The 21,499-nt window shown below is 29.8% G+C and overlaps 1 protein-coding gene and 1 long non-coding RNA gene across 3 annotated transcripts in view; both read left to right on the top strand.

Annotated features, from left to right (window-relative positions):
- The window catches only part of LOC118182728 (homeobox protein Hox-B4-like), a 45,859-nt gene extending 37,024 nt beyond the window's left edge, over positions 1 to 8,835 (top strand). Inside the window, exon 2 of the mRNA XM_085807788.1 lies at positions 401 to 8,835. Coding sequence (XP_085663914.1) covers positions 401 to 918 — 518 coding nt within the window. The 3' untranslated portion in view covers positions 919 to 8,835. The remainder of the gene's footprint in view (positions 1 to 400) is intronic.
- The window catches only part of LOC118191269 (uncharacterized), a 435,608-nt gene that overhangs the window by 240,067 nt on the left and 174,042 nt on the right, over positions 1 to 21,499 (top strand). The window lies entirely within an intron of this gene.

Here is a 21,499-nt window from a genome sequence, read left to right as displayed (position 1 = left end):
GAATAGTTCTTGCGAAGTAATCAGAAATAAAGAAAACTCTTCTCATGCGGCTGAAACTTATTTATTTAACCTAAAAAATTTAAAATTCATTTCGTGATGAAGGATTATTTAATAAAGCTGATTTAACTTTTCATATTAACCTCCAGAATCTCTGTGACTTTTTACACATAAATCAGAATTCAATGTCAAAGCAATTGGCTTAAATTTATTTTAATTTATATTTAAGATAACATTGAATTGAGTCTTTTTCGCACCGAAAATGAAGCAAACAGTTTTAAATATTAAAATGATTAATTGGGATATTTATAGATGAGGTATACAATTATCAGGCGTATTTTGATATAATTGTACAAAATGTACTTAACAAAGCAAATGTCTCATTATGCATATATCTTTTCAGTTGCTGCCAATGGGAATTTTCCAGGAGTCGAACCTAAACGACAAAGAACGGCTTATACTCGACATCAGATTCTCGAACTCGAGAAAGAGTTCCACTTCAATAGATACCTAACTCGTCGGCGAAGAATAGAGATCGCACATGCACTTTGTCTTTCCGAAAGACAGATCAAAATATGGTTCCAGAACCGACGGATGAAGTGGAAGAAGGATAATAAACTTCCTAACACGAAGAACGTCAAGAAGAAAAACCCAAACAACGCCAACAACACAAATAATAACAACAACAATAGTAATAATAATAACAATAATAATAATGCCAACAACAACAATAACAACAACAATAATCCGGACCAGCAAAATGCGAACAGAATATCCAACCCTCAGTCTCAGCCACCAACACTACAACCTGTGGTTCAACCTCCTCAACCACCACATCATATGGTTGGTCCATCTCCTCATTCCCAACCAAACTCCTTAGTGGTGGATACAAAGACGGATTATGGACTTACAGAACTGTGATGTTAAAATGTAAAGTCCTCTTTTGTGTGTTCGTAACTATTTCTCACATTCCAGAACAATGTAAAAATGTATGTAAAAGATATTATGCCTCTTCAGGTAGTTTCTACTGGACTGAACCCAGTGAAATTTGACTACAGGACACCGTTGGTGCATGTGAATTATTTAACATTAGAATTCACATGGGATTGTGAAGTCATCATGCCTTAAAGTAGATCGAGAGATTTAGTATCCAAACTGAAAGAAATCAACCTGTTTGGAGGAGAAAGCGTGGTGTGAAAATGCATCTCGGAGGTTTCATTACTTTCAGCGGCTGCCGTTCATTCAGATTTCTGAATGAAATTATGCTTTTATTTGACTCAAACTGAATCAAGCTTTAATCTCTAACTGCAGTTTAACCGCAATTCCAAATATTAGTGCAATAACATCGGCTCTGAGCTGATATTTTCTAGAAGTAATAATCGAAAGCAGAGTTAAAGCTTGTGAAGGTTTACTGTGAATTCATGTTCTTGTTTCCGTCAATACTTGTATATGAATTACTATGAAAATTACTTAGTAAATTTAATGAATTCTTAAAGTTATCAGCATCAGGCAAAAACAGCACTTTGAACTAAAGATTTCACAATTTTCTGAAGTGGTCTTCTTTAGTAGTCTAGGATCTTAGCAAATAAAAGTAAATACACATTCGTCTATTTCTTTTTTTGAAATAAAGGAATATTTGGTTGAATGTAACGAAACATCTTTTCGTAGAAAAAAAGAACTGTTTGTAAACATTTTTTTTTTAAATATATGTATTTTGAACCATTTGTTATTCATACTATCGTACTAGACGCTGAGTAAACTAAACAATTTAAATAACATAAGAAATGAACGAAATGCTTTAGCTGATAACAAAAGTTGTAAATATGTTAAAAAATTAAAATCCATGGAAATGAAAGCAAGTTATTATTATTAATACTGCCCAAATATCGGCAGGAGAAATAAGCAAAAATGCTTGAAAAATTAATTCTATAATTAATAATGTTAGAATTTTAAACAGAAAATTGTCATGAATACTATAATAAACTGTTATTATTTTAACTTTCGACCAGGCGATGCTCTTAGATTGTCGGTACTCTGAGAAAGAGGATTCGTGATGCACTTTTCCAGCTGCTACATTAAATTAACCTTGAACTTAATTACATGATTGGGGACGGAAACTGCTGTGAATGACGAGTCGTTCTTCTTCAGCTTCCGTACCTTTCTGACGTAACAGGAAATAGACAAAGAAATTCCAATCATGCTGCCTGTCAGTTGTATTATTATATGAATTATTATTCTCGAAAGCATTTATGTACAGAGATAAGATATATATAAGCTAATGCATATTCAAAATTTTTTGAAAAGTTAATAAAGAATGTATTGAACTCCAAATTTATTGTATTTTAGTTTAAAACTGCATAGTCATAGTGCCTAGTCTGCGTCTAAGTTATAAGAAAGTCATTAAGCAATACTAAACCATAATTATTCTGTTTACTTTAAATTTCTATATTTACTTTCAAAAAATAAAAATAAAAATTCTCATTGTGATTAAAACATTAAAAAATTTGACAAAGTGAATTGTAAAATTGATTTTAGGAACAGAATTGGTCTTCTGCAATAATATCTATCAATATAAATTCTATAAAATTTATGCTGAGTTCAATTGCCTATAAAGTGAATGCTCAAATGACCCACTGAAATATTTTAACAGTAAACTTCTGAGATGCATTTTATCACAAGACGAAATGAGAAATGTTCTGAGTGCATACACGTAGTTTGCTCGTTTCGGATTATTTCAATGAACTGAAACTGAAAATGTCAACTGCCTATTTCATCTAGATGTGTACAGTATATCCCTTTTTACGTCCACTGGTACTGAAAAGAAGACTGTGCGTTCATCTGCACGAGGATTAGGAAAAGCAGACTAAGGAAAAAGCACTTGTTTTATTTATGTATTTATCATATTGTAAAATGGATTCTACTTAAAAAGTGTATAAAAGGAGGTGTTGCTTTCAATTGTTAGTTCTGAAAGTAGATTTGAGGAGTGATTTTTTTCGTTGTTTTTAAACAGCAGTGTCAGACTCCTGCGTCTCAGAGTGATAAAAAACTATCTTCATATATTTCAGTGAAATATTGCAAAACAAATTGCAAAAAAATGTGTTGTTTAAGGTATGTGTCATTTCAGAAGGGTGTTATTAAATGTTCTTTGGTTATTTTTAAGGGTGTAGCATGTTTAAAACATGGCACTTCCAAGTTGCCACTCGATGAACAAGGTACAAAGTCACATATTTTCTTTAAATATTATAAAAGGTTCCTTTATCCTCAGTTTGGAAAAAACGAGTTTAGTAATTTTGAATCATATGTTTTACAATAACTTCATTATCGACTTTATTCAACTTCATTATCGACTTCATTTTCTTAGTATTTGTGCTACTATAATAACTTCTGATTTAGAATGAAAGTGTACTCAGCTTAAAAAACAATCTCAGGGGGCTTTCTAACTGTGTATACTCTGTAGTGATTGTTGTACCTGCTGAGCAGAGAATTATTTTTAATGTGCATTTTTTTTCCCTGAAAATTTTTATGTTTACATTTCACTTTTCATTTTTTGTTATGTAAAATATTTGCATTTTAAATGTAGTGATGGTAAAATACTCGAGTGCGTTTAACATTTCATAAAGTAGCCTTTTACTTTCTTTTTCGCATAGTCTTATATCATTAGAAAAAAAAAAAAATTTATGCTTCCTAGAAGGTAATTTTAGAAAACGCGCAATCTGCTGACATAAAACTACGTGCATTTTAATTAAAATTTTATCAAATGAAAGATGCTGTCAAATTAAGAAAAAACGAAACTTGAATAAGACATAAACGAATAAAACAGCAATAAGTCATTTAATAAAATAGTGCAATCAATGTGAACACAATTTTTATACTATTCTGGGCTTAATATTCAACTGCAAAAAAAAAAAAAAAAAAAAAAAAAAAAAAAAAAAAATCATTCCGAATTGCATTATATTATATCATTTTACAGTGATAGCAAACATTATTGGTAATTGATTTATTATAATGGTAGAAGCTGAGGTGAAAAATCTGAAGCTTAACACTCCAATTGAAGAAATAAAAATTCTCTCTATTCTATAACATTTGTCAGAATCATTGAAACGAATCTAGTTTTCTAAGGTAATTGAATTCTACAGTTTGTACAAGGTGATCGGCTACAGCTGCACATACTGCAAAATACATTCGGAATGACATATTGAGTAATACTTGTGAAAAGTCAGCCCATAAGGTAGTTAAGTGCCGTCTAATTGCATGGTGACATTTTCTTATTGTTCCCAATCGAAAGCAATGCTGGAGACGATAGCTTCGCCTTTTTTTGTTTCGGTACGGAAAAGGAAAATTGAATTGAAAAATCTGTGAAAGCGCTTCATAAGGACGCGACAAGCCAGTGACAATGTTGCTCCCTATAAGAAAAATGGTCTCCCCACGGCGCGATTCGATCGGCTTGAAAACCTTCAACGATTCCTTTATGGAAAGCTGGTGAAGGCATAGAGGGTAGTGAGAAGGGGCGAGAAAATGATGGGAGTTTAAACTGCGCCAGTGTCTGACATGAACCTTAACTGGATGATGGAAGTTCCCTGGAAGGTTGCCAACATCCCAGTTGCAACCATCCGTTCCCTCTTGAAGACACGGCGTCGCGGCGTCCTTGTCTCAGAGCCGCTAATGTCTCGCTTTGTGAATTGCACAAATGACGTCAGCGAGATTTATTCGCTCAGTTTCAGATTAAGACAACTTGCTGGTGGAAAATTTAATTTTTCGCACTCTTTCAAACTTTCAGCTCCCCCTTTTTTTACACTTAAATAGTAGATAAAACTTATTTAATTATTATCGTTCACAATATTTACACAAAATCTCGATAACCTGTAAGGCCATTTTTAATTTAGGCAAAATCAGAAAATAAAAACTTAGATAAATAGTAACATAAGAATACGGTACATCTAAAATTTTATTAAGTAAAATGTCTAACTTACCAATGCTTAAAGTTTCTAAAAAAAGAAACCCTTAATGTGTTGGACCCGGCAGTGGGTATTTAAAATTTTTGTATGCCTCAAAACTCAAGATTTGGCCTTAAATTTCAAACCTCTAAAAACAATATATTGTTATAATCTTGAATATAAATACAAAAGTAACCTATTTAATGAATTGTTATATAAGTGAATTATCATTTTTCGTAGCATTATTTAATTAAAAAAATAATTTCCAAAAAAATTCCTTAATTTTCAAAATATTTCAGATAGAAGTAGCATATGAGGCTATCTAGTATATATCTAATTTCAGATAGAATGAGTAATTGAGTTGAAATTTTTTATATTTAAAAAAAAAAACTGATATTCATGCGGTACTTTTTAATTAACAACGGGAAGGAAACATTAGCCATCTATAAATAATTATTTTTTCATTCAGATAAATTTCTTGAATGACATTCAATTTCAGAATTTAGTAGTATGTTAGATCTTTTAAAGATTCCAATATCTAGTAATAATTAAAAGAAAAAAAATCATTTAATTTATTACAGATTCAGCATTTTATGTGTCGCAATTAAGTACCTGTTTCATCATATCAATATACTATGATTACAATAAAGTATTTTAAATTTTAAAAAAATGTCATATTTCGAGTAGTTGAAATACTAAAAGGTTAGTGCTTTAATTAAATCTTAATTTTTCCCCTATACATTCATGTGCGGTAAATGTTTTCATACGTTTTAAAAGCAATAGTTCTCTCTCTCAACTTTAAATTCAAGTGGCAAATATATTCTGCCAGTTTCCCGAAGAAGCGAAGGAAAGAGGAAAGTGTTAAGTAAACCTAAAGGAAAGATGTTAAGCAATTATTTACGCAACCAAATCTGATCTCCTGATCTGATGCATCATTAGCAATCATTAGCACTCCAAAGAAGACTGTGATAGTGCCTTTATTTATACTTATCACGCAAGATATTTTCTCTATAAAAGCTCAGTTATTGCTATTACAAAATTAATGTTTCAAAAAATTAGTAGCGATTCTGATTATGTAGCCTCTTTATCTGTTTTTTCTTGCATTAAATGCTATGAGCACATGATTCTGTTTTTAATTTCAAGCAAAAGCGAACGCTGGACACCTTCACTGCTTAAAGATTCAAAGCGTGTAGTGAAACTTTGGTTGGTCTTTCTCTGCTCAGAGCATTTCGCAAATTTCATCAATCAAATCCTTAGTTATCTGATCGTGTCCGCATCAGATGTTATCGCTTCCCTTCCACTTGCGCTGACAACAAACACGAAAAAACTGCCCTATCCATTGTAAAATTACTTTTCCACATGTAAGGACTTCTCTGCTTTAAATTTCAACAATAGACTTCCATTCAATCATTCTGGTCAAACTTTACAGTAAGAAAATGGATTAAACAGATGAAAAGATTGACTTATAGAATACTAAATAATCATTCAGCTCATGCAATATTTTATCTTAATTCTTTTCCTTATATTATAAATTATCTTGAAAATCATAGAAAATGAAATATGAGCATTATGTAAAAGATATTTTAGAAAAGATTTAAAATTTACATTTCCAGCTAGATTTCTGCCAAGTTCCTTTCATAAACAAATTAAAAGTATACTTAAACTTTTTTGTTTTTTTTCAGTTTCACTAAAAAAAAAAAAAAAAAAAAAAAAAAAAAAAAAAATGTGTAACGGAAGGAAGAAGACAAAAAGGAAATTTAAAGAATTTTTTTTCCCGTGAGTGGTCTTTAATGGTGTTAAGATTTTAAGACAAATAAAGCAAAAAAATTGTTTAAAATCGGCTTATTGAATACACTACATGAATATCTTACTCGAATACACATATGTTCCAAACGTTTTATGAAAATTTTATTAATAAATTCAAAAATGAATAGATTAACACTGGTCAGGTTCTATTACTGATCAAATTTATTATAAAGGGGATTTTTTTATATTTAATGTGATCATTTATTACTTTAAGATTTGAAACAAAATCTTAAAATATCAGTAAATTCTGACCTAAATCGTATGTTAAAATATTAAGGAAAACATGCAGAAGAATATCAATAATATAAATACTGCATTTTTTTTTTCTTCTATTTTGGTTCTAATCTAAATATACTTCTCCGGTCATAATATGTAACAACATGCAAGATAGGAAAGCATAGTTACAGAGTCTAACTTTGTTGCATTCTATTTAAGGCCATTATTCTGTTGAACACTCAAAGCAAATTAAAGTTAAAATTTGAATGAAATATAATAATAATATACACATAATAATAATACTGTTATTTTTGTCTTTTATTGCTAATGCAACAATTTCCTTTTCCTCAGACAACTAAAAAATTTTAATTTCAAGTACTTTTTTTTTTTTTTTTTTTTTAATACTTAAGCTACCGAGGGAACTGTCAAACGCACTCATATTCGTTAAACCAGTGAAACTGTGTTTCCTTTTGCATTTGTTTTTAAATGCATCAAAAAACACATAATGCCACGTCCAAACTGAAAACCAAACTTAGCCAATTGTACATGCTTGTCTTTCCCAAATACGAATATACTTCATACATTTTAAAGAAAGATTTATAAAATAGAATCTATTGCATTAGGTTTTAAAACCTCAGTCATGTTTTAAGTTTTAAATGATTTCGATTCATTTATTGAAGTGTTATGCACTCTAGTGTTGCACGTCAGTCTCCTGCCATTAAACGAATTATGAAATCAAGAGTATGATGTTTTAATATTAAAATAAATATTAGCAAGTTCTATGTATAGAATCATTTCAGTGTTTTATTAATTGATATTAACTGTTCGTATTCTGGCTTTATGCTGTTGTTTTCATTAGCGAAAATACTTACATGTGAAGTCCATGAACCTTTTATGTTGTAAAAAGAAGCTGACAAAGCAAACCATCTGTTGTTAAAATCTGAATGTTCACCACGACTAAATATATTTATGTTTGTGATTTTGAGGTATTTTCTTGTGACTCAATTAATACTGCTCAGTTTTTCATTTGTTTTCAGCAATGTATGTGTAATTTAAGTGCGTTTTATTACGTTGTCAAAGAATTATGTTATTGTTGTTGACTTTCCTGTGAAGTTGAATTTGTTGTTCCCGTTTTTATGATTTTATTTAAGAAACTGCAAAACTACCATTCCATGGGAAAAAAAAAATAAATAAATAAATCTTAAAATTTTGTTCTTTAAAGACAAAAGGGGATCATTAATTAGGCATTTCTGAAAGCTGTTAGTTTTGAAAATCAGAAAAGCCATTGTGATAATTAATTACTGATTGCATATATATATATAACAGTCAGTTCAGATAAATTCAGTACTTGCTATGCTGTAAATTTACATCAAAGCTGATCCTCCTACCGTGAAAGTTTTCAAGCGTAAAATTTCCCTAAATGTATGTTGTTATAATATAGAAAAGGGATTTTGTTTCATCTTCTGAAGCAATTATCAATGGTGTAAAACATTTTTATATTTTGCACCTATCATGTATTTTGTATATTAGATAACACACGGTGCAAAGACTGTGATCTTACAAAGCCAGTAAAACTTTACTTAGGTGTTTATTGCAAGTGAGCCCAATCCTGTAATCAAGGAATTTAAAACCTAACAAGGGAAAAAAATAAATAAAAAACAGTTAACTTAAACTTTATTAAAACTGAAATATGTTGTTTCATTAATCAAATATTATAAAAACAAAAGAGGTTGTGGATAATGCATATTTTATGTCACTTATTTTTAAATATCCAGTTTTTTGTTTGATTGTTGTTTTAAAACATCCGAATTAAATGCAATGAATGCATCGAAAGTTTACGTACTGAGTTCTGAATGAATAAACTAAACATCTATCAAGTTGACTCATTTTCTTATTTTGGTGTCTATCTGGAATTGCATTACATATCAAATCATAAATCAGGATAAAACAGTTTTCACTTTTTACACGTCACAGAACGGAAGGATCTGACATCTTCCCAGCGTCTTTATGCTCTCAGATCATCTCAGCGTTGTCAAACATCATATTTTCTTTCATCTTACTCATTATTTAAAATTCTGCTGACAAAGTATATGGCTTTTTGACGATTGATTTACTTCAGATTAAAGTAGTGCTTAAGAATTTGGCTAATTTAAAATAAAAGTAATTTCATTTATCCTTTACAGGAACTTTATTTCATTTATCCTTTACAGAATCGAAAGCATCTCAAAGTCTGAAAATCAAACTGTATAACGACATAAAGTATGTTCCAACGATGCGCACACGATGCAAATTAATTAGGACACAAAATTTTCCAGCACATTTCCAGTAACCTAATGTCTACCAAAATGACGTAAAAGAAATTATCTTGCGTCAAATTAAGTTCTGTCAAATTACTTGGCTTTATCTTGTCTAATTACTATTTTTTTTTTTTTTTTTTTTTTTTTAATTCTTGAATTTCCATATAACAAAACCATTCTGTTTAAATCCCACCTATGAGAATTTTTTCTAAACATCGATTAAGACAACAAAATGACTCTCCTTCTCCAAGGAATAAATGAAGTTCATAGACAAGGAAAAATATCAAAAGGATAAGGAAAAATATCAAAAGGATAAGGAAAAATATCAAAAGGATTAGGAAAAATATCAATCAAGAGCTAGCTTTTTGATTGATATCGCAATGTATTTAAATGTAAGAAAGCTGCGTCTCTTCCCAAACAGAAATTGAAGATATTGAAACAATATACATTTTCAAAGCATAACAGTTAATTTCTATGCATAATACAGTATCTAGAATAATTTACTGTAAACTTTTAAACAGTATAGAAACGAAAATTCTTTCTCAATAAAATATTTTAAAGAAATGTTTGTGTAGATTATGGTTGGAATGCTGTCACACAATTACTGCAATTACTGTCTTTTGCAATTAACACTTTTCATTCCTTTGATTATCGATTAAAAATATTGCACCCATTTAAAAATTATGATCTCATTTGCTATTAAGAAGGCTATGATTCATAAACTTTCTTACATTTAATGGAAAATATGGTCACAAGCAAAATATCTGTATTACCTTAAGCATATTAAGTATTTTAAAAAGAAGCGGCATAATTTACTTGCTTGTAAACTAATTATTTCGTAGAGTAAAAAATTAGTCTTTAATCATCTGATAGGGAAAGCTGAAAGCTTTATAAGTCGGACAATCTATATGTACACCCAGCTTGAATCAACATTCCAAAAAGCTTTGTCGATACCATGCCACATGCTTTCTAATCACGTGGAATACCACGTTCCAACATTTCGTTGCTGAAGTTTAATGCTCGTTCCGATAAATCCCCAGAGTAGAAAACCAAAATCCAAAAGAAAAAGGATCAGATATTGATAACATACAGTGTTAAATGTATAGTTCAGAATTCTTTACGCACTTCAGCTGATCCATCGATTAGGAACTTTACTTTTAAATAACATACTAAATTAGTAAATAAACAAGGAAACATATTTTTTCTTTTCCCTTCAAATGATGTATGATGTATTTTTGTAACGCAAAAAACAACAAATTTGCAAGCAATTAAAATCTGCTCCATTTTTTAAGTATCATGAATTAACAAAACTGACGCCATTTTTATTTGAATAAATTGCTTATATTACAACATAAATGACTATGCAAGACGACGCTAAACGATCTTACTGTAATTCTTCATTAATAATAACGAAAATAACTAATTAAATTTTTTTCTTTTGCGCATCAGCTGAGCTAAGTAATTTAACCAATCCAGCGCTTTACTTTTGAAAGGCGTGGTACAGGTAGCCAATAAGAGATGGACTCTCGACGGTTCACCAATAAGACATATTTGTCCTTATTGTGCCCTATTTTAAATTCAGAAAGTTTAAATAATTGCTAACGCCTATGTTAAGAAATTTCTTTCCACAAAATTTTTAATGGGACCCATTTCAAAGCAAATTACGGAAGTGCCACGAAACTATCATTAGACTTCTTTCAGTCAAGGACGATGTGTTTTTTAACGTTATTGCGTCTAGCAGTTTAGTCTTCTGTACAATATTATTTATTCACGAGTCTGTAGAAACCCACAACACAAACATAGATGGAATTAAAAGCATACAAATAAAATATAAAACCACATAGAATTTTAAATAAAAGTTTAAAAACATACTAAGAGGAACAAAATGCTTTAAAACATGCTAAAAACATTCAATAATAATAATGATGATGATGATGATGATGATAATAATAATATATGAGAAATAATGCGAAAAGTTAAATGCCTAGCATTTTCAGCGAGCGATAAAGAATAAAAAGAAGCGTCAAATTCAGATTATAGTTGCATAATCTGATTAAATCTTTCGCAGCTTCATATAGTTTTAATGAGTATTTGTTTCTAAAAATACTGAGGTATATATTTGTTAGTTCTCATTTAAAAATTTCACAATTATTCTTGGCTTCACCTTACTTTGGCAGACTTGCTAATAAAGATTGTATTGCTAAAATATTTGTACTAGTAGTAGTTTAGCAGTACTGTTTCGGGTAATATTATTAAATATAATTCTAATACTATTTGAATTCTTCGCTCCTTTTCGAAAAATTAAGTTTAGAAGCAAATTTAAAATCATTTGCAATGTGAGCAATTTTTGTGTATCAAAACGGAAATAGTAATATCAGGACAGTAATATCTTGGTTTTATTCCAGTCCTTTCTCAAAAGGGTCATATAATTATGAATATGGATTTAAGTATCAATTAGTATAGTAAGTTATACTAATTATCCAGTATATAATTATTATATACTGGATATTTTTTAGACTATTTAATGCTTTGCGTTAGACACCAAATCCCTATTTATGGCTCTTGTTTAATACTTTTTATCTAATTAGGTAACAAAATTCAAAGTATTTTCCATAGCTAGGAGTATTAAAAATAAGACAGGAACTAAGCAAATGCATTTACTACTGATTACATAAGCACTGGAACCACTTAGATCTGAATAAAATTGTTACAAGTGTCGTCAGAGCTTTGTTTATAACTCATTATGGAAATTAAAAAATAATTCAAATTGATATCTTTGGTTATAGAAAATTCATTTTCAAAAATTTATAGGAGACCCGATATTTTTTTTTTTTTTTTTAAACCTATGCAATCGAGTGTTTGCTTCTCCACAAGTTTGAAAACCTTTAATTGCAATGATTTTTTTTTTAATTTTTTTAATTTTTTTTTTCTATTATTATTATATAGACAGAATCTTGCGCCTGGTACTTAACTAGAGAAGTAGTGGGGAAAGAATTCCATGCTCTTTCAGCCGAGACAGCTAGCTTTCTTGAAGTGCCTGAAGTAGATAAAGCTGCCCCCTGAAAGGATGTACTTTCGGCAGATTACTTTACTGACTATGCTGATTACGAAACTTGACTTTCGTCTTTGTACTTATTGCTGTGAGAAAGAAAGTTAACGACTGTTACAGAATACTAACGCATAATTTCGTCAAATGGATATGGAAATTTAAATAACTTTTCTATAATCTCTTTGAATAGGCTGACAAATTAATAATAGTTAGGCAATGAAGGCTTGTTTTCTTCCGTTTTTCTCAGTCTGTTAGTTACACTGATGATAAAATATTCAGACGGTGAACATAAATATATTCTTCATGATTGATGATTATGATTCGTCAGGTGTCAAAAGTTCATTTCTCTTTTGAAATTTTCATTTTTTGCAAGTAATTTAAGTTACAAGCAATTTTAAATTTATGGAAATATTTAGTTTTTCATGAATATATTTTTATTCTTGAGTATGTTAACTACTATGTAATGATGAAAATTGCGAATGACAATAAATCGAAACCAGAGTACAAAAATCCTTCGTGGATAATTTAATTTAATTATTAATATTTAACATAAAAATGAGTCACCTCAAAGTTCATTTGCATAAAAATACCATTAACTATAAAATGCAAACTGACATGCAGAACACATAACGTACTTTGAAACTGAAATAATAATTTAGCTGTATGGTCCTACAAATGTATATTGTCTTTCTAAAGAATAGTGAATATTATTACATGCATTTTACGCTGTATAAATATACAATAATTATACGTAATATATTAATATAAAATATATATTAATTTTGTATAAATATATATTAATTTTGAATTCGCTGTATAAATACATATTAATTTTGAATTCGCTGTATAAATATATATTAATTTTGAATTGCGGCTCGCGTAAATGAAAAATATCACTAATTAAGGAAACTATTTTTCGGGCAACAAAACATTAAAGCATTAGTTCTGCTGGTAGTAGCAGACGCATAAAAGCATTCCATTATAATGTAGAACATTCGTATATTTTTTCTTAAAATGTAAACAAAAATGCATTTCTATTTCATGAAAAACATAAGTAATTTGATACGATATAATTTTTTATACTCAACACTTATCTTAGGTACACCTCAAATACATTTACATTTATATAGCGTATTTGTCATCAATAATCTATCTTAATGTAGAGTTTGAGGACTGTTTTGGAATCTTTTAAGAAACTGGCTATGCTATCCACACAGCAGCTTAACGCCATTCTAAAACAGACATTTTGTTCTTCTGTTTAGCTTTCCTGGGTGATACTTGAATTCTCTGTTTTTTCTTCACATGTGAGCAATTAATCATCTGCATTTCCCAATGCATATTAATTCAGTTTACCGTATCTTTACCCTTAAGTACAAGGTAAAATGTATCTTTCCTGAACATATTCAACAATATAAGATAAACTAGGTCTTTTGGAATCCGGAAGACCTACTTGGCGACATTTGATAACGACTTGTCGTTTTCTGAAGCTTTTATGTGAACTTGTGCGAAACTTTTATGTGGGAAATAACACTTTTTATTTAGTCTATTAATAAATTATAAACTTATTAAAAGAACAGGAAAATAACAATAGATCTTTCCAAAAATTTTGGAACATAAAACGCCGAATTTTTAATTGTCTGGATTTATTAGTATGTTAAATTTCTTGTCAATAAATAAAAACAATGCATTCAAGAATCATAGAAGTCCAAAATTAAAAATACTTTACTTAAGTACTCTCATTATTTATATTTTTTAAATAATGCAGATTATATAATTTTATCTTTGTTTTAATAACAAAATTTGCTTCCAGTATTTACAGTTATTATTCGCTTTATTATTGTCGTTCATAAATTAATATATAAATTACGGGTAATCTCTGAAGCAGACATATAGGTTTTTGAAAAATTAGTCCTTTCCTTTGAATTCATATGACAGATCTTTTCACTAAAATTAATAAATTAAATCAGGTTAGAAATTAACTTCGGAGCATCAGTAATTTTTAAACAGATCTCATTTTTCGAACTTTTTAGGTATAAAATTTATTTGCAATAAGAAGAATCTTAGTGTTAAATTCACTTCTTTCCTCCTTGCTGCAGATTTCAGATTATACGGCATACGAAATATAATTGAGAAAATTATTAGATATCTTTAGCAGCGGAAGGAAGAAGTTAGACTTCTCCATTTGTAACGCCACATGAAGTTCCGTACAGTTTTAAACGCATTTTAATTTGAACTTTGATTCAAGCACTCAAATAAATGAAATTCATTTCCAAAATAGAATATGATTCTATTTGTAAGCATGATAAAATTTGTTGTGTTTAAAACGTAAGAAAATATACATGGATATTTAGAAATATCAATGGATATTGGAAAATATACATATATGCATGGCCCAATCTTTGTTAACTGTTTGTTTTCATTGTTATTCATATATAATTGTTTCAGTTTTATTACGGTGTAATAATCCCATCAGAATCATCAAAATTTGGGTTAGGGCACAGTAGTTTCAATGCATTTAAAATTTTTTTTATGTTTTAAAATTTCGCTTTCTCCAGAGTACAGTCAATGCTGTATAAAGTTGTAGATTAAATAAAATTATTTGTATTATAAATAAAATTATTCAATAATATATGCAATAATTCTAATCTTTTGACAAGAAGAAGATGTTTGTAGCAAACCACCGCTTGCTTAGCTTTAATTGTAGCGTTCCCTCCCTTTTTTTTTTTTTTTTTGATAAACTTCGTATCTGGTAATAACAACAACAGTAATACCCTCCCCAAGAAATAATACTTAGGTATAAATTGTCATGAAGAAGGCTTTAATTCATTAAAAAGTTTTCCACTCTGTAATCGTTCGGGGTTCGATCTTTAATCTCTATTTATAGATTTAAAGTTCTCCTGATAGTGTGAAAATTGCAGTTTTAAACTTACTTCTTCACTTAAAAATATTTTCAAAAAATATTGTAGAAATGAAACATTACCAAAGCAAAAGTACCAGATTGAAATTGTTGGCTAAAATTTTTTACATAACAAGTATGAAAACTAAGAAAGTGACAGTCTTTCTTTGAATTTATTTTAATAATTTATAAACTATTTTAATATTTTTTGTTTAAATCTTGCTTAAATTTGAGGTAGTTTCTTGGAATACTGAATGCGAAGAAAACGTTTGCAAATCGAGAAGAAATTAGTTTACAGATACAAAGTGACTGGCTTATTTATCACAATCTATGGTTAGGTTAGGCTGATTAATTAAGATCACGCACACCAGGCCTAAATGCCTAAAGGAAGGTATGTTTTCGTGGTTGGCTTGCGAAGACAATTTGCATATCTTAATTGTAAGACATGGGAAAAATTACGAACTTCCTATGAAGCCAAGATTTTAAACCGGATTGAATAACCAGCGTATTTAGCAATCTTATCTGCTCGGCCGCTGAGATTTCAGGAAAAATTATTTTATGATGTAAAAAATATTCCTTTAGGGTGAAGCTTTTATTATTAAATTTTTACGCTATACCCCAGTGTTAAAAATTGTTTTAAAATTATAATTTGGGCATTTGAATCATAATTTTTAAAAATTTATTGTGCATTTGTATGTCATTGAAGAAGATTTTTAAATAAATGACTGCAGTTTCACGTGCTTTAGTGCTTTTTATGATAAGTTAGTATAAGAAGTGCTTTTTACGTATCAAATCTTTAATATTTTAGTATTTGTCTATAAACTGTTAAACACTACATTCTTCACCTGCACTAAAATGTCTGTTAACGCAGATTTAATCTATAAGAACAAAGAAAAGAAAATGTTATCATCGTCCGCTTTCACAATTGGGTACAAATGCTCAAGTGCTGAAGTTTCCGTAGAAAGCCTGAAGGAATATTATTTCAAAGGAAATTTTTTTGTTTTCTTTTATCGCAAAATAATGCCACACCGGCTTCCGAAATTGAATATAGGAGAAAAAATAGACACATTTATCAAAGTCTCGTTTCATGAGAGGTTAATATTAAGGCATTGAATGATTGGGGGCTATTGTATCGATCGTTTCAGGATTATACCTGTTATCTGTTATATATTCTTAAGAAGTTAAAGTATCAAGTTTTCGGTGACAGAATCTTTCAGTGGAAACCAGATTGCTATAAAATTAAACCGTCAAAAACATAATTAAAATTTATGAAATGCATAAAATGTCAGAGATGAATTTCTAAAACTTAATGAGGAAGTCATTGGGAAATAAGAAATATATAAAACCTAATTGTTTTACTACATATAGGAACTTGCACTAAAAACGCATTAATAAAATATATAATAATATAAATCTATGTAGTATTAGAGTCATTTTAGAAGAGCTTTTAATATCAGGTAAATGAAAACCAAAAAATGAATTGGTTTGATCAAATTGAAATCATTTTACAGATAAAAATTGACTGGCTTATTTATCACAATCTATGGTTAGGTTAGGCTGATTAATTAAGATCACGCACACCAGGCCTAAATGCCTAAAGGAAGCTATGTTTTCGTGGATGGCTTGCTTAGACAAATTTTCTTATCTTAATGTAAGACATGGGAAAAATTACGAACATCCCATGAAGCCAAGATTTTAAACCGGATTGAATGACTAGAGTGTTTAGCAATCTTATCTGCTCGGCCACTGAGAAGGTTTCAAGAAAAATTATTTCATAATGTAAAAAATATTCCTTTAGGGTGAAGCTTTTATTATTAAATTTTTACGTTATACTGCAGTTTTAAAAAATTGTTTTAAAATTATAATTTGGGCATTTGAATCGTAATTTTGTAAAATTTATTGTGCATATTTATTATGCTTCTCAAATTAAAAAAACATATAAGATTTTATGAAAGTTGACAGTTTTAGTTTGTGTTGGCATAACTTCAGTAGTGAAAGCAGCACAATGCATTGCAGTTACCTTTTCTAAAGAATAAGAGAGAGAAAATGTATGCAAAATATTGATTACAGTTAAACATTAATGCACCCCTCCCCGCTATGCTAGATTTTTTATTGAATATTTGTTAAATATTTTATTCCATTTCTGCCTTTCCATACTACATGGACAGAGCGAATCAGTGATGTGTTTATGAAAGTGAAAAAAAAATGGTATGTATCCTAATTTTAAATTAATAAAATTATCAAAGGTAATTTCTCTCAAGTTGAAAATCTATGTGGACACATAATTCGCTGTGGAATTAGAATAAAAATAATTACAGATTATTTTATCATCAGATTGATGATGAAAAATTAAATAAAATAGCTCTAAAAGCAAAAAATCTGTATTCTTCGAGTCAATTTACCAAATAAATTTAAGAAAGAAAATTAAAAAATGGTCCTGGCATTGGGGAAAAAAATAAATGACTATTTTAACGAAGCATAATTAATCATTTTATTATTAATAAGTAATATAATCACTTGCTTAAATGTACTTTTTGAAATATTGTAGCACCTTGCGAATTTATATAATTTTATGATTTTGAATTTGTATGGTTTTCTGTGTTTTTGTACTCTTCATCTAAGGTGATTTTGAAAAGTGATGTCACATTTCTGAGAACATGCATGCACATTTTCTGCAACTGCTTTGACTGATGTGTCTAGTAATTCCAAACACCTTCATCTTCGGGTTTTAAATGTTTATGGAGAAATGCATAAAAAGAAAGAATAATTTAAGAACAGAAAATCCATTCTGAGATAGAAAAATTAAAATATGCGTTATAAATCAGATAAGGGTCATTCATATCTACCCAAAATAAAACTCTTAATTTCGAAAGCATTTTCTCAATTCAAAAAAGAAACTTCATAAAATATTTGTACTATACATAACAAAGACAAATTGCAAGGCAGAGAAACGGGGAAAAGCTTGAACGAAAATGACTGAAGTCTCCGAGATGCAGCACTGAAAAAAAAACCTTCTAGATCTAATGCACGTCCCGAAGGACTATTGCTAGCCAAAAATTTCTTTTCTTTGCCATTACCGGGGAAGAGGAATTGCTACGTTGAATCCGTATAACAGAAACCGGGTTTCAGTTTGAGAGTTGGGTTTTTCAAACATGCCATTCGTCGGCGGTTCATGCAGCAACACCAGCCATCTCTCAAGCAAGATCTCCCACTTCCCCCTACTCTTCGCCCATGATGGGGAGGAGGAATCGGAACACAGCGTCCCCCTTTTTCCCCGAGGTCCGTCTCCAAACCTGCAAAAGCGGTGGCGGCTATTTTCGAGTAATAAATGTCCTTCTTCAACATGTACTTCATCGCTCACAGTCAGCGTTCGTCCAAGAGTAAGAAATGGGATTTTAAAAAACAGCTGGTAGTGTCAATATTGGAAGAGTGTTCCTAAAAGTGTTTATAAGGTAGTAACACTCACCGCAAGGATTTCCGTCGTGTTCAGAAATACATTGCTAGATAATAACAAAGCTTGATATTTGAGGCTACTGCTATTACTTTTCCAGGGGAAGAAGTAAAAGAAGGTGCGAATGAAGAATAACCCTAACTACATTCCTATTATACTTTGAGCCAATATTTATTGGAAGCGCTGACTACTTATACAATATTTTTTGGAAGCGCTGAGTACTTACTTTTTGCAAGGGCTGAATATTTATGTAAAATTATTCTTATCAAGACCTTCAAAGTAAGCATTCGGAATAATAAATAGTGTCCATTGTACATTATTAATAGAAAAATAATTTACTTATTTTTCGCTCCTTATTTTTATGCATACTGAAATTAGCTAAAGCGATTTTTTTAAATATTCATACTTATGATATTTTCATTTAATGTTCAAAGAACTGATTAATCAGGTAAACATTTTTAATATTAATTTAAATAAAAATAATTAAAATGATAGCGTACGTGTAACCAGAATAAAGATTAAAAAAAATTACTACATTAGAGTCTCATTAGCGAAATTCCAAGTAATAGATAACTCAGTGGTTTAAAACTGTGCTTTGAAAATATTACACATGAAAACGGGTCATCATCATACGTAAATTTACATAACTTTTTCATAGTTGTTCTGCAATGAATTAATTTAATATTGGCAATAAAATATTTATTTTATTGTCGTGAAATACATAGAATAACTCTATAAAAAGAACTAATAATCATGGATCTTGCAGAGATTGATTTGCTTATGAATAATATTTTAGTTTACAAAATGAGACTATCCTACTGCTGGAAGGAAACGCAATTCTGATATTATAAAATTGTTTTAGATACTATTTGGCATTTCGAACAGGAGCAATTCCTTTTGCGAAAGCGCGCAGGATATATAGAAGCAACATAAATCAAGTCGTGCATTTTCAAATTATCAAAGCAAAAAATGTTTTTATGTGACTGTACTGCCTTAAGCATACTTTTAGTCATCACTGGATTATTACTTTAGATACTGCTTATGAAGATATAAACCTCTGTCCTAGTTGGCACGATCTACTCACAAAACATTTAAAAGGAAAAGAAAGAAAGAAGTATTTTCCTACTGATACGTGAGTGACAATTTTGGTATTTAATAGCAAATATTCTCACTAATATAATTCATTGATCTAACATATTTCATTGGTTTTGACAAAATGTCCCCCCCCCCATTTTTTAAATTTTTCATTAAACATAATGATTAGAACTCATGATACCAAACAAAAGCAGTTGTATTCTTAATTTCTCTTATCTCATCTTTACAATTATTATACTTCGATAAATATATCATCATAAGATTATCATGATTTAGGTTAGTAGCAAATTTCAGAAACCTGGACATAGGAAGAGAATTTCTTTAAAAAACTCAAGGGCTAGCAATGCATCAGGGCCTATTTCATAGGAAGAGCAGGCGATGGTTAATTGCCTTCCTTTTACGTCTGTTTTCTTTTGTGTAGGCTTAATCTTCTGATTCCTATCTTAATAACTTTTTTATCGCTTTAGTTGTCATGTCATGTCACTTTGACAGTCAAGTAAAAAATATGAGAATAACTGAAAAAGGATTACACTTCATTGAGAAAAGAGGCGAAGAAAGGCGGCTTCTATTTAAGAAAAATAAAATCTTCAAGTGAGCTCTCCAGAACCGGTCTTCGGCATAAATAATAAATTATTACGTCTGGCATGGACGAAAGTAACCTTCCTTGGGGGGTGTCAGAGATTCTTCTGTCATCCTGTCAGACGCCTGAAAACACAACAAAAGCCTCTGGAATCCTTTTCAACTCTTATACCTGCTGTAATTGCATACTATTCCCTACAATGGAAACACGTGCAGCTGTTATATGTATCTCGTGTCTTACAGACACGCAAACTCAGCAGTTGAGGCAAAGGTAAGGTGCACTATTTGTGAATGCTGTTCTTCGTGTCTCTACCGATGTCTAGAATTTTACAACGACATGTTTGAATCTGATTCATTTTTGGAATTTTCATTCTCTTTTCTGCATTTGAATTGCATATTAAAGTTGAATCAGCCAACTCGAAAATTGCCCTACGACATCTACTAGAGAGATTTTATTTTTCTTATCTTCAGAAGTGCCCGATTTGAAGAACTTTTACTACTTACATGATCTTTTAAGAATGACTTCCACACCGGAGTTCGACAGAAAGGAAAAATTAATTAATGGGAATATTACTCGTATTTCTTTTAAAAAAATAAAAACCAGTTTCTAACGAAAATTCGAATGTGCTGTTTAAGTGAATTGCTTTCTAAGGAGCGCCCTTGTTGCAATGTCACGTTGAAATCCTTTGTAAGGTTAATATCAAACAATAAAATGGTAAACTTTCCATGAGTAATCATAAATACGAAATTATATAAATTTCGGCTAAATTAGAAGAAATTCGTGTGAAGATCTCAATTTCAAAATAAATAGTGTAGTGATTTTTATTTCCAATCCTGCTTCAGTGTGTTACGAAAACAGGTATGGTAATTTTGTGTGAATAATTAGTAGTTGTTGTCACCCTAAATTTAAGAAATCGCAATTTAAAATTCCTTTGTTTTAGTAAGTTGTACCATTTTAAAAAAGCTAAAAAATGTCCGAACGAAATAATTGCATGTAACGATTTAATTTTCTTAAAAGAAAGTGAATATCCTATTTTGAAAATTTTAAGAATTCATTACAGATATAAAACAAAAGAAAATTCAGTCACAAATAATACTAAGGAAACTATATTAATTTCCTTACAATTATTGAAATTTCGATCTAGGTATTAAGTAACAGGCAGATTTCTCTGATGTAAA

This window comes from Stegodyphus dumicola, chromosome X1, assembly GCF_044657685.1.
Source record: "Stegodyphus dumicola isolate Sdum_Otavi_A_Nest chromosome X1, ASM4465768v1".
NCBI lineage: Eukaryota > Metazoa > Arthropoda > Arachnida > Araneae > Eresidae > Stegodyphus > Stegodyphus dumicola.
Note: the sequence above shows the minus strand (reverse complement) of the source record. Positions and strands in the feature narration are given on the sequence as shown.